Consider the following 12,761-nt stretch of genomic DNA (forward strand, 5'->3'; position numbering starts at 1 on the left):
CTGCTCCAACTCCTCTCCTCCCGCCGGGAGCTGGGGTGAGAGGCGCTCAGGTTCTGCCGGGCCACAGCTTGTATCTTACCCCCTTTGTGAGGCTCTTGGTTCTTGTAGGTGTAGATGTAGCCTGGCTGTTGTCCTGTATCTTCTGGTCTCTCTTTTAGGGATAGTTGTGTTTGTTGTATTTTCAAAAACATATATGGTTTTGGGAGGATATTTCTGCTGCTCTCCTCATGTTGCCAACTTGGCTCCTCTCCCTCTGTTATATATTTTTTACAAACTTTTTTAAGAGAAATATTTTTAATTGTGACATAATTCACACACCATAGAAGTCATCCTTTTAAAGTGTATAGTTTAGTAGTTTTTAGTATACTCACAAAGTTATTTTTATACAACTATCACCACTATCTAATCCCAGAAAATTTTTATCACACCAAAGAGAAACCCCTTACCTATTAGTGGTCGCACCCCATGCACCATTCCCCCAACGCCATGGCAACCACTTATCTACTTTCAGTCTCTATGTATTTGCTTATTCTAGACATTTCATATAATAGAATCACATAATATGTGGACTTTTGCATCTGGCTTTTTCCAATTAGTATAGTGATTTCAAGGTTCATGCATGTTTTAAGATATATCAGTACTTCATTTTTACATCTTATTAATGTTCCAGTGTATGTATATATCACATTTTGTATATCCATTCATCAGTTAATGGACATTTGGGTTGTTTCTACTTTTTGGCTATTATGAACAATGGTGCTATGAACATTCATATACAGGTTTTTGTGTGGACATATGTTTTTGTTACTCTTATTGCTGAGGAATTGCTGGGTCATATGGGAACTCTATGTCTAACATTTTGAGGAATTGCCAGACTGTTTTCTAAAGCAGATGTACTATTTTATATTCCCACCAGCAGTGTATGATGATTCCATTTTCTTCACATCCTTAAACACACTTATCATCACCTATCTTCTTGAATACAGGCATCTAATGGACATGAGGCAGTATTCATTCACACTCTGATTTGTGTTTCCCTGGTGGCTAATGATGTTGCGCCTCTTTGCACATGATTATTGGCCATGTGTATATCTCCTTTGGGGATATATCTATTCAAATCCTTTACCCATTTTCAAATGAGGTTATTTGTCCTTTTTTATGAGTTGCTAGAATTATTTACATATTTTAGGTACTAGTCCCTTATCAGATACATGATTTGCAAATATTTTCTCCCATTCTGTAGATTGTCTTTTCCCTTTCTTGACAGGATCCTTTAGAGCACAAAAGTTTTTAATTTTGGTGAAATCTAATTTATCTGTTTTTTTCCATTTGTTGCTTCTATTTTGGGAGTCATTTCTAAGAAATCTAATCGCCTAATTGAAGATCAGAAAGATTTATGCCTTTGTCTTCTTTGAAGAGTTTTATAAAATTTGTCCTTACAATTGGGTCTTTGATCTACCTTGAGTTAATTTTTGTATATTGTGTCAGAGATCCAACTCTTTCTTTTGCTACATACAAAAGGATATCTAACAGTTTTAATATCATTTGTTGAAAAGAGTCTTCTTTACCCCACTGAATTGTCTTGGCACTCTTGTTGAAAATCAATTGATTGTAAATACAATGACTTACTTCTGGTAGAGAAATATGCTTGTGTTATATCTTTAACTACATTCTTTCCCATTTGTTGAGCTGTCTATCTCAGGAACCCTAATTATTCATATGCTGGATCATCTTTGTCATCTCTGATAGCATTCATCTTTGTCTTTTATTCTGCATTCATTATCGTGCCTTTCTTCATAACAGCAATTCAATTTTCAATAGTGTCTATTTTGTACATAGTTCTAATTAAGTCCATAATAATGATGGTCTTCAGTTTATTTCCTGAGATCACACGCCTTTTCCAATTCTATTATTTTACTGTCTTGGTTTTTATCTCATTGAACTTGTATTTTTATTCTTTTGTAGAATAGAACATTGGTGAAGAGTTTTCTTCTGTTCCCCAAGCTTGTTTTCTTCTCAGCTGCATTCTCTGCCTTTCTGTCTCCTATGTTCTGTATTACTTTCCGGCTATTTAGCTTCATTTTGTTTGGCTGCTGCATGTTTGCATGATCCATGGTGTTTCTCTGCCTCATGTCCATGCCTGATTTTTATGAGGGTTACTTCCATGTCTTTCCCATTATGTCAGAAGCTCATTTGTTTGCCTGACTCTTTTACAGTTTGGGGCTTGAAGTGATTGTTACATCATTTCTTCTGTGAGGGAATGTGAGGCTGGAACAGTGTGCACTCTTCATTAGTATCCCTCCTTTTAGCATAAGCTACTTCTGTTGAGATGATATTAAAGATCCTTTACCAGGAACATAGGACATTTAGGGTGTGTCTACCCTTCTTTTGTTCCCAAACCTTTGGGCTTTGAACAGTTTCCCCAACTCAGTGTAGAGCCCTTGACCCTTCCTTTCCATCTCAGAGTCAGCTCAGTGTTCATATTCTTCCATTTTCTCTCCAAAAATGATTCCATTCTTCCTCATTCAGAAGGTAAGGGCCTTCATTTAGTTCTCTTCTCCCTGTATTTGGAGGATTTAGTGAGACATTTCAGGACTGCATTGATTCCACAGTCCTGCTGCTGGAATTAAAGAGTACAATAAGGGTACTTTTCTTGTGTACCTTGCCACTTTGATCCAGAATCTCCTCCTAAGTTTGAATTTCAAATGCAGAACCTTCATCAAATACACTTAAAGAAATTTCCTTTTTCGTGATTAATGTAGCTACCTGCCTAGCAGTAGTTTGCCCATTACCCGTGGCAAGTGACTGCATATTTCTGCAGTCTGCAGTATTCCATCCTTGATGCTATCTCACTCATCTGCTCCTCTTTTCTGTTACTGACCTAGAGGTGAGATAATTAAAGAAAAAAAAATTCATTGGCTGAAAGAAAGCAGCTCCTAGGGTTGGGTCCAAAGTGAAAATGGGTCCCTTACTAGGTTAGAAACATGGATGTTGTTGCAATTCCTGGCTGCGAATACTCATAGTTTTACTGTTGAACCATTTTATGCTAATAAATTCTGTGGGACATATCTATCCTCTTTTAGTTTATTCCTTCTTTTTCTTCCATTTCAACTTATAACCACTCCTCCCAACTACCTACATTTCACAGGTAAACTGTTTATATAATATTGGCAATTTTAAAGCTTTCTTGTATTTATTATCTTTGGGCATTTAGCTGAAAGCATTCCCTCAATTTTACAAGTAATAGAGAACAAATTCAGAGACCCTTGTACTGGTAATTGGCAACAAAAGTGCTGATGCTTCAACAACAGTGTTTGTAAGAAAATGCCAATTTTTAGGGTAAAAATTTCATTAGGAGTTTTCTTTGGGAAACATAACATTAGCTAATGTTTGCAGATGATTGCCACTAAAAAAAAGACCTTGGTAAAGGTACCTCCACTGAGTCCATTTTAAAAGTGTTTCACTTGGTATCCTGGTTTTCATTTGTTAAATTAAAGGCCACCCATTAAGGTCTCCAACTATGCTTGAATTGGTTTGAGACCCAGTGAATAATTCTCATCAGCAAGTATCAGTGGAGAGTGGGCAGTGCAGTTAGAGGGAAAAAATGTTGCCAGACCTTGGGGATGGGGAAAAAAAATTACAATAAATATCAAGAGACTGAAAAAGAGGCTTTCCAAGGACTGTTCATGTTTATTGGTTTATGTAACTAGGTATTCAATGTATATAGAAATTCAGCAACTATCTTTTAAAAAACCCACTTAGAAGAATATTTCTTCTATTTTAAGTCTAAAATAGGTGTCAAGGAGGCCAGGCAATTTCCACATTTCTTTGCTTAATGTTTAGAACAGGGCTATGCCTGGAGCAGACATCCAATAAATACAATTACTAATAATAATGACTGAGCTACCTTATTAGTATAGAATAATTCCAGGGGCTCCCCCCACACCCCGGTTGTCTGATCCCAAGGCTTTTATGTCTTTTATTCCCTGTTTCTATGTCAGAAAATCACTATTAGAAACTCTGGAGTAAATCGTAATATATTAATTTGATACATGTTTTAAAACTTACCTTCGACATAATGAAATAATCTCGCGAGTGAAAAAGCCCACTGTTTAATCTTAAAGAAAACAAAGCAGATGTCACCGGTTAAGAGTCCAGTTGACCAGTAACATTTCACAATTTGTACCAACAACAGGGGAAAGGAGCTTAGTACGTCACTCTTAAAAGACCATCCAGCGCCAAATTTCCAAATTGCGTTTCAAAACTCAAATGCGTTTTTGATGAAAGCCCTCACTTTTCTTCCCTTTCACATCAATTTCTCCAGGGTCAAAGTTCTGGCCACCACAAATACCATCCTCCTAGACAAAGGGACTCACATAAGGGCCATTCGTGTTAACAGTCCCTCCGACAGAGACCAGAGGGTTATCGTTAGGTGGCAGGTACGCTGGACACATTTTCACTAACCAATGCGAGTTTCAAGTCATATTAATTGTCTTGCCTTAAAAGCGTAAGAGTTGATTTCCATGTCACATCTCAACCTAGTCCCTTCCCAGGCGAGGCCACTCGGTTGCTCATCTTTCACAGGACAGGGGACCAGAGTACTTCGGGGGCAGTGTTCCCTTTGCCCTAAGAGGTGAGGGCTGACCGGGCGCCCATACCATTCCTCCCCCGTCCAGTTTCCAGCTGCGCGCAATCGCCTGCTTTCAGACTTGGTTCATTCCTCAGGGACCTGAGGAGTCCAACCTGCTCCCGCCGGCTGGCGCGGGAGGGGCTCGGGAGCAGGGCTGCAGTGCAGCCCAGGGCACCAAGTTGCCCCAACCTTTCCGAGCCCCGCCGCTTGCTGTCCGCCGCTCAGCCCGGACTCCTCTCCAGGCTGAAGGCCGAGCTAGGGAGCGGGGCGAGCGCCGTGACGCAGGAGGGATCCGGCCAATGGGAACGCCCCGCGGCGCCAGCCCCGCCGCCCGCCTATAAAGAGAAGTCCTGGGGGCTCTCCAGTCTTCGCTGAACCGGGCTCTGGGAGTGCCGCTGTTTGGTAGCTGCCTCCCTCAGGTGACTCCGGCCGCAGCGAAGTTTAATCACAGTCCCTGACGCGTCCCAGGGTCCCTCCTGAGCTGCAGCGGGGGGTTCCATGGAGAAGGGCCCGAGGCGGGCGTCGGCGAAGCCGCGGGGCGCCAGGTGCAGCAATGGGTTCCCTGCGGGGGAGTCGCCGCGGCCGGGGCCGAGCCCGCCCGCCGAGGAGCCGCCGCGGCCGGAGACCAAGAGCGCCCAGCCGGCGGACGGCTGGAAGGGCGAGCGGCCGCGCAGCGAGGAGGACAACGAGCTGAACCTCCCCGACCTGGCGGCCGCCTACACGTCCATCCTGCGCTCGCTGGGCGAGGACCCCCAGCGGCAGGGACTGCTCAAGACGCCTTGGAGGGCGGCCACCGCCATGCAGTTCTTCACCAAGGGCTACCAGGAAACCATCTCAGGTCAGTGCGCCCGCCGGCCGGGTCTGCGCTGGGGAGGTGGCCGCGGGAAGCGCGCGCCGGCTCCGGGAAGTTTCCGGACTTGCCTCACTCTTGGCAGAGGGACCCGAGTGCTGCCACCTTCCGAGCCCCGCCCTCGGCCCTGGCCCCGCTCTCCCACCCAGGCGGGGGCCCTGCGTGGGATGCATTTCGGGCGCCCTGGGAATCAGCCGCATCTCCACCCGGGGACCCGCCGCAGCCGCTCTCGCGGGGTCCTCCCCTCCTTCCTCCACGCAGCGCGTCCCTCCGGTTGATAGGACTACGGTCACCCTGCACCCGCCCGGGTGGGAACCTGGAGCCCCTTTTCCCAGAGTGCCCGGGGCTAGATGCTTGAGGCACGTGCTAGACGGACCCAGACTTTGCTGTGATAAGGATCACTTGGCTGTTTTGGGGCGTGACGGCTTCTTCCGTCGCTCCTTCTTTTGAGGTCTTGTGTTTTTGGCTTCATGCTTGGAGCGTCTGGGGTGAACCTTCGCCGCAGTCAGGGACCCACACTGTCACTGACCTGCTAGGGCACCCGGGTCTTCGGAAAGCTGTAATTATCTTTTGTCCATATCAAGTTCACTCCAGGTCAGGTCTTTTCCAGGATTTGACACAGTTCTGGGCACCGGCTTCCCCAGAGTTTGACGTGTGAGTTTTCTTTGGCTAGTTTGTTGCTTTAAAAACCCAAAAGCGCTGCACCTACTCCCGGGGTTCGCTGGGCCCTCTGTATCATCCCTGTCCAAACACATCCCGAGTAAGCTGAGATGGACCAGTGCTCTCTGCAAGGAGAGTCAGGCATTCACCCGGGAGGCAGGGAAGCAGTGGGGATGGGGGGAGATTAAGTGGAGAGGGGTGGAAAATGACTTGAGGATTTTATTGCTTATTTACTGGGTGAGCAGTGTTGGTCTTACTTAAAAAAAAAGAAAGAAGAAAAGCTGACAGACAGCTGGGCCAACGAACGTTGTCTTCTAGACCACATCTGTGCTTCTTGGTGATATTTAATTCTTGGCCTAAGAAGCCTTCTGCCTTCACCATTTCTTAAAGGAAAAACAGTGCTGCTTTGCAAGGTAACCTTCCTGCCTCAGTTATTTCTCTAATCGAGTATCTGGTGACTCCCAGAATAGGTCCAGGGAAGAGCAAAGTTTCTGCCCAGTCCTCCACAACCCAAAGGAAGGGTGGGAAATCAGAGTGTGAGAAGGGGTGGGCCCCAAAAGGAAATGATGCTACATCCTACAGCCAAGAAATGGACTTCTAGTTCTGTGTCCAAGTTCACTTTTTTACTCCTTGATGGTAAAAGTTTGGAGCCTCAAAAGCAGAATTTCAAAACGCAAAGGTTGAAGAATAGACATTCTTACATTCTTCATTGGGTGAATATTCTATCATTTGGTGGTATCCACAATCTAAGGGAGAAACACCTCCTTAGGGCCTTACTCATTCTGCCTCCTGTGGACACTGAAAGTGGTCTCCACCGCTCTGGCCAGGCTTTGGGAATCTTGCCCTAACAGAATTTACAGGAGAGAGATTTCTGACCCCAAGAGAGGTCACAGAATTACTGAAAGTGGTTCACAAGGTTTACTTAAGAAGTAGTTAGCCAAAGTTTGGCTCATGAGCCAGAGGACTAATGACTCCAAAAAACACTTCATTCTGCCTAAGAAATCTGTTCTAGTCAAGTGTTAACTTATAATTTAACAAGTCCAGGGACCTAGAGAGAAAGCATATTAGGAGTTGCCAGGGGCTGAGGAGGACGGTGGAGTGGGGAGGGTAAGCTCAATGGGCATAAGGTTTCCTTTTCTGGATGATAAGAATGTTTTGGGTGGTGATGGTTACCCAACATTCTGAATGTACCAAGTGCCACTGAATTGTACACTTTGAGATGGTTAAAATAATGAATTTTATGAATATTTTGCCACAAAAAAAGTCCATGGATCATTTAAGAATTATTACTAGCCATTTTAACTGGAAACTTTTTATACTTTTAGTACCTTACGTGGATGATCTTTGTTAATCTTCAGTTTTAAGGTGAACACTGTTCTGTTATCCCCTTGACAAAGAAACAGGGAACAGAGGTTGACAGCTTCAAGAGTTGGCTTTTGAATCCAGGCAGCCTGAATACAGAACTCTTAGCTCCTTCCTTATGCTGCCACTTAGATGTATGAGTGTACGTTATATACTAAGTATTTCAAACTGTGAGTTGTGACCGAATAGTTGGATCACCAGCATAAAAAAGAAATCAGTCTATCAAATGTAGTGAGGGTAAATGTTTTAAGAAACTTATGTGTAGGTTTTATAGGTTTTGGATATTGGACTTGTTTCAGATGTACAATGTATTTCTTACCGTGGGTTGTGGTGAAAAGTTTGAAAGCCTGTATCTGGAGGATCTTGCTTAAGGACATAATAATGATTTCTAGAAGTACATAGTTGCAGAGAAGATGGAATAGAGCAACCAAGATGATGCTAAATTTAAAGGAATGAACCTGAAATGGTGGTCCAGACTTTGGACCAAACTGATTGGGAGAGAGAATGAAGGATACTTTAAATCTGTAGAAAACATTGAAGAGAGTAATAAAGAATACCATCCTGCACAATCCCCAATTTATTTTCTTTAGAGAGTATAAGTCAATGACCACTATAGATTGTTTTGGACAGAAAAACACTTCTTTGAAATTGTCATTTTTCTGTTCTTATAAACAAGATACTTTGTATCTTTTCTGTCTCTGTATATTGATTCCTGGTTAATAGTGTGACTTAAGTGTTGTAAAATATAAAATACGTTGTTACCTAACATTTCCCTTTTTTCAGTGCCTCCTGAGTGGACTGATGCTAACTTCCCGTGTTTTGGGGAATTTGTCAGTTCTCCCTGCACTTCAGCCTGTCCGCATGGTGCACCTTTCCCCTCCTTTCCAGTGTGTACCTTACTATGGGGGCATATGAGATCACCCGTGATGGGGGCCCTGTCAGGGTTGTGCAAGCCTCTTGGTTACTGTTCACCACTGAGCTGTAGCTTGTAGACTGGGAGGGAGATCTGGAAGATCTATCACCTCTCCCAGGAACTGTCTGCCCTTTGAACCCAGCATCATAGGATGATCCTTGGATCAGCTCATGTTTATCTGTTGCTGACCCATTGTAATTTAACCACACCCTAGTTCTCTTACATATTCAGGGTTTTACCTTGATGAGCTTTCTTTCTACGTAAGGAAACTTACCTATATTTCCATTATTCTTTTATTCAGAACCTTAATTAAATCAGAGGGTCTACTCTTCCCTGAGGTTCTTGGTGTTCATGCTCTGTGTCTGACCCCTCCTGTTCCCTGACCTTGCCTGGGTGTAAACGGGAACAGCCTATGAGATAGCATTACCTACTAAAGGTTAAGTGCATATTACTTGTCTCTTCAGTTGTCTTCTTTGTGAGTTTTTGGGAATACACAGGGTCTTGGCTCTTCTGTCACATTGTTAGTTAAAGTAGGTTTTAACTTGTCCTATCCAGGATGCCAAGACAGTTTTCATAAATCAACTTGACAGTCCCAGACTCTGGGGAGCATGTGAGTGTGTAGGTAGTGCAGCATGCGGAGACAACACTGTAGGTGGAGTTCCTGACTGCCTTCCTACCAGAGTTACGGAGTCATGTCCCTGCCTCAACTGTTTTCACTGCAAGGTGATATCTCTTCTCCAAAGATAATAGAAGGCAGTTAGATACCTTTATTCATACCAAAATGAGTCTTAGCAACTTCATACTGAAATATGCTAGCATTCACAGAAGGTTTTCTTTTCTTTTTTGAATTACAAACTAAGTGATTTACCAAATCAGGCTACTGTGTGAAGGGGGCCTAAAAGTCAAATTATTTACTATCCTTTCCCATATTGTGGGTGAAAGATGACTTTGTGTCCCAAGTTTTAAATTGTATTAGAATTAATCTCATCATTGAGGCACTATTTTGGATGTGTGTCGTTCACTTAAATCTTGATTCACTAATATGTTTTGTTTTAGTTAATTTTGCTAATAAATACTTAACGTAGAACTTAGTTCTGTTTATTGCTGAAAAGAGAACTGTGAAAAAGAAGGAAAAATAATAAGGCCATTGAAGTATTTGACTGGAATTTAGGAGTAGTCAAAGTTGATTAAAGTTGTTAAGAAGTCATTGGGAATGGAGGAGAAAAGCTAATCCTAATAGTTTCTTTTAAAAAAATATAATCCATAAACAGTTTTTCTGCCATGGGAGGAATGTAACAGATAGCTTTGAAATACCAAACAAAGCCACTGAGTTTGTGCTTGTTTTAGTGTCGCTGGGCCGCCATTACGAAGTACCACAAACTGGGCTGTTGAAACCACAGGAATGTTTTGTCTCACAGTTCTAGAAGCTAGAGTCCAAATCAAGGTGTCAGTGGAACCATATGCCCCTGAAAATTGTAGAGGAGGCGGTACCCTTCCTTGCCTCTTCTCAGCTTCTGGTGGTAGCTGTCAGTCCTCGGTGTTCTTCAGTTTGTGATCACATTCCTCTAACCTGCCTCTGTTGCTGTTCCCTCTTTTAAGGATACCAGTCACATAGGATTGAGTCCACTTTACTCCGATAGGCCTCATCTTAATTTAGCTGATTACATCTGCAATTACTCTTTTTTCCAAATAAGGTCACATTCTGAGGTACTGGGGTTTAGGACTTCAACATATCTTTTTGTGGGAGGGACCACAATTTAGCCTATACTAGAGCAAAATACTGTTATAACACTGACTGGGAACTTTATGATTTTATTTAACAAATTAATTAAGTGCCAGGTATTACACTGAGTGCTGGGAACACAGGAGGAGCAAAACCAGGTATGGTTCCTGCCCTCATGGAACTTAAAGTTTAGCAGACAAAAATTCTAATATTCATCAGAATCACATGAATGAATGTGTGATCACAGATTAAGAAATGTAATGATAACATAGACACAGCTTAGTGAGGGCATTTCACAAGGAACTTGATCTGTTGATATCTTGATCGGGAGATGGGGAGCATGGATGCTTGAGCATCTGAATAACAACACCACTGATTACTTACTATGTGCTGAACACTGTTCTGAGTTCTTTACGCATATCATGTCATTTGACCCTCACAATAGCCCTATAGGGCAGGTAATATTACCCCCATTTTATAGAAAAGAAAACTGAGACTCAGAAAGGACTTGCCCAAGATTGTGTCTTGAGAGTAGCAGCATTGGGAGGATGATACAGAATGAGCATCATCATAATTTCTGACATTTTATTTAGTTTGAATCATATTTTATTGATTTATTTGAATCCCCTCACCTCTCCCTTCATTTTTATGTTTTCTCTGCTATTTTCTTTGTCCAGCTCTAGAAACTCTCCCATGCCTGCCCTTCCTCCACTGACTCATTGGCTGTGAGCTTCTGATTTTGCTTCCAGTAGTTGGTTGAATTAGACTGCAGTATTAGAATTTGCCAGGAGAGGGCAACTATCCAATCTTTGATGAATCCTAGATTATGAATCCTGGATTATATGAACAGTTCTTAATTCCAGGTTATGTAAATGAATGTTCCTTACAATTTTTCATTCTCCACTGAATTTGTGGCAGTTAGATTGGGGGCTAATTTGGATTGGGTTAATCATATTGTTTGAACTGAGGTAAATTTGTTATACTCATTTAAGCTGAAAGGACATTTACTCAGTAGAATTTTGTCCTATGCTAGCCTCAGTAGCAGTTTTTTAGACCCATTTAGAGATGAGGGACATTCTGTACTCATTTTTGAATTCCTAACAAATTGCCCAGCACATGCGGACAACTTGATGAATGTTTGAATTAACTTCTTAAAGACAAGGACCCCTTACCTCTTGTCTTTCTCCCTATCAGAGTGCTGTGTGCATAGGTGCTCAATAAATACTGGTTGTTTTATACACTAAAGAAAAACACAGGGGACTTAGCTTCATGATAAAAGCCACAAAAGTTATTCCTACTGGATCTCCTAAACATTTCTAGGCCAGCGATCATTCTTTAGACATTTTTGTGCCCTTCATAGAGTCCTGTACCTGTAGAAACTCACTTGCTTGGTGAGATGAGTCCTTCTATATACAGTCAATGTATTATTCCAGTGAATCCATTGAAGTGACTAGCTTGTTTCCCTGACACATCAAAACTTTCATGGGGAAGACTCTCTAGAAAACATGTCAACCTTGCAAACAGTTTTTAAACTATTGTAGAAAAGTTCAAATGTGCACAAAATTAAAATAGTATAATGAGCTTCTGTGTGCCCGTGATCCAGCCTAACCTCAACTTTTAACACAAACTAGATTGTCTTGCTTCACTCCCATGCCTTACACACCTTTGCCCCATAAATTATTTTAAAGCTAATCCCACATATGTCATTTCATTGATAAATACTTCATGATCTCTCTAAAATATAAAGACTTTAAAACAATATTATCTTAAAAATAATAGTAGTTTCTTAATATCAAATATCTAACCAGGGTTTCCAGCTCTGATTTTCTTACAGGTGACTCTTTATAAATTGGTTTGTTTGGATAAGGATTCAAATATTTGATAAATGTCCTTTATTTTTTTAAATTTGTTATAGTTTGCTATTTGTTTTTCTCCCCTAACAAGTTGTTGAAGAAACAGACCCATTATAGAATTTCTCACATTTTGGGTTTTACATTATTTTCTCATGACTTAGTTTAACATGTTCCTTTAGCTCCTGTATTGCTTATATACTACTATTGCTTAGATTTATAGCTTGCCTTTTCCCTGCACCCCAGAAAGCAACTCTTAAATCTAGTGAAGAATACTCCAGAGGTGGTGGCATGCTCTTCCATCAAGAAGAGCTAAATATCTAGTTGCCTATCTTTTTGTGGTGTTAAACTTGATCAGATTTAGCTGTTATCAGCCTGATTAGTCCATTTTAAAGTCTTCCACCAGCCTTTTACCTTCTATTTTTAGTAGCCATTGGAGATTGCCTAGATCCAGTGTTTATTAGAAATTGCAAAACAGTGATGTTTGGTTTTTTAATTCCTTCAGAATTTATTAATTGTAGTTCTATACAGAGAATATATGGGAACTCTTTAGGCTGTCTTAAAACTGTTTGATAAGTGTAAAAGTATCTAAAATAAAGCTTAAAATATATGAGGTTGTTCATTTCTTTAAATTACAGTGGAGAACTACCTAATTATGACTCTATCTAGAAGCCATAAAAGCAAATAATGGTGACTTTAAGAATATTTATGTGTCAATTACCAATATAAATGAAGTCAAATAAATGGGAAGAAATATTTACAACTCATAGAAA

The 12,761-nt window shown here is 41.5% G+C and overlaps 1 protein-coding gene across 10 annotated transcripts in view; it reads left to right on the forward strand.

The window, feature by feature from the left end:
- The first annotated feature begins 4,031 nt into the window (after positions 1 to 4,031).
- Positions 4,032 to 12,761, forward strand: part of GCH1 (GTP cyclohydrolase 1) — a 108,556-nt gene continuing 99,826 nt past the window's right edge. For 4 of the 10 annotated variants that reach the window (XR_012120503.1, XR_012120504.1, XR_012120505.1 and 1 more), the window contains exon 1: positions 4,059 to 5,468. Coding sequence is in view for 6 of the 10 variants with exons in the window: in XM_073211225.1 (XP_073067326.1) it covers positions 5,129 to 5,468 (340 nt within the window). In the remaining 4 variants the exon portion in view is untranslated. Of the gene's footprint in view, positions 5,469 to 12,761 lie in introns of all 10 variants that reach the window. The other 6 variants (XM_037016621.2, XM_037016620.2, XM_073211225.1 and 3 more) reach the window with 5 other exon arrangements.

The sequence above is a fragment of the Manis javanica genome, chromosome 8, assembly GCF_040802235.1.
Source record: "Manis javanica isolate MJ-LG chromosome 8, MJ_LKY, whole genome shotgun sequence".
In the NCBI taxonomy this organism is placed as follows: domain Eukaryota; kingdom Metazoa; phylum Chordata; class Mammalia; order Pholidota; family Manidae; genus Manis; species Manis javanica.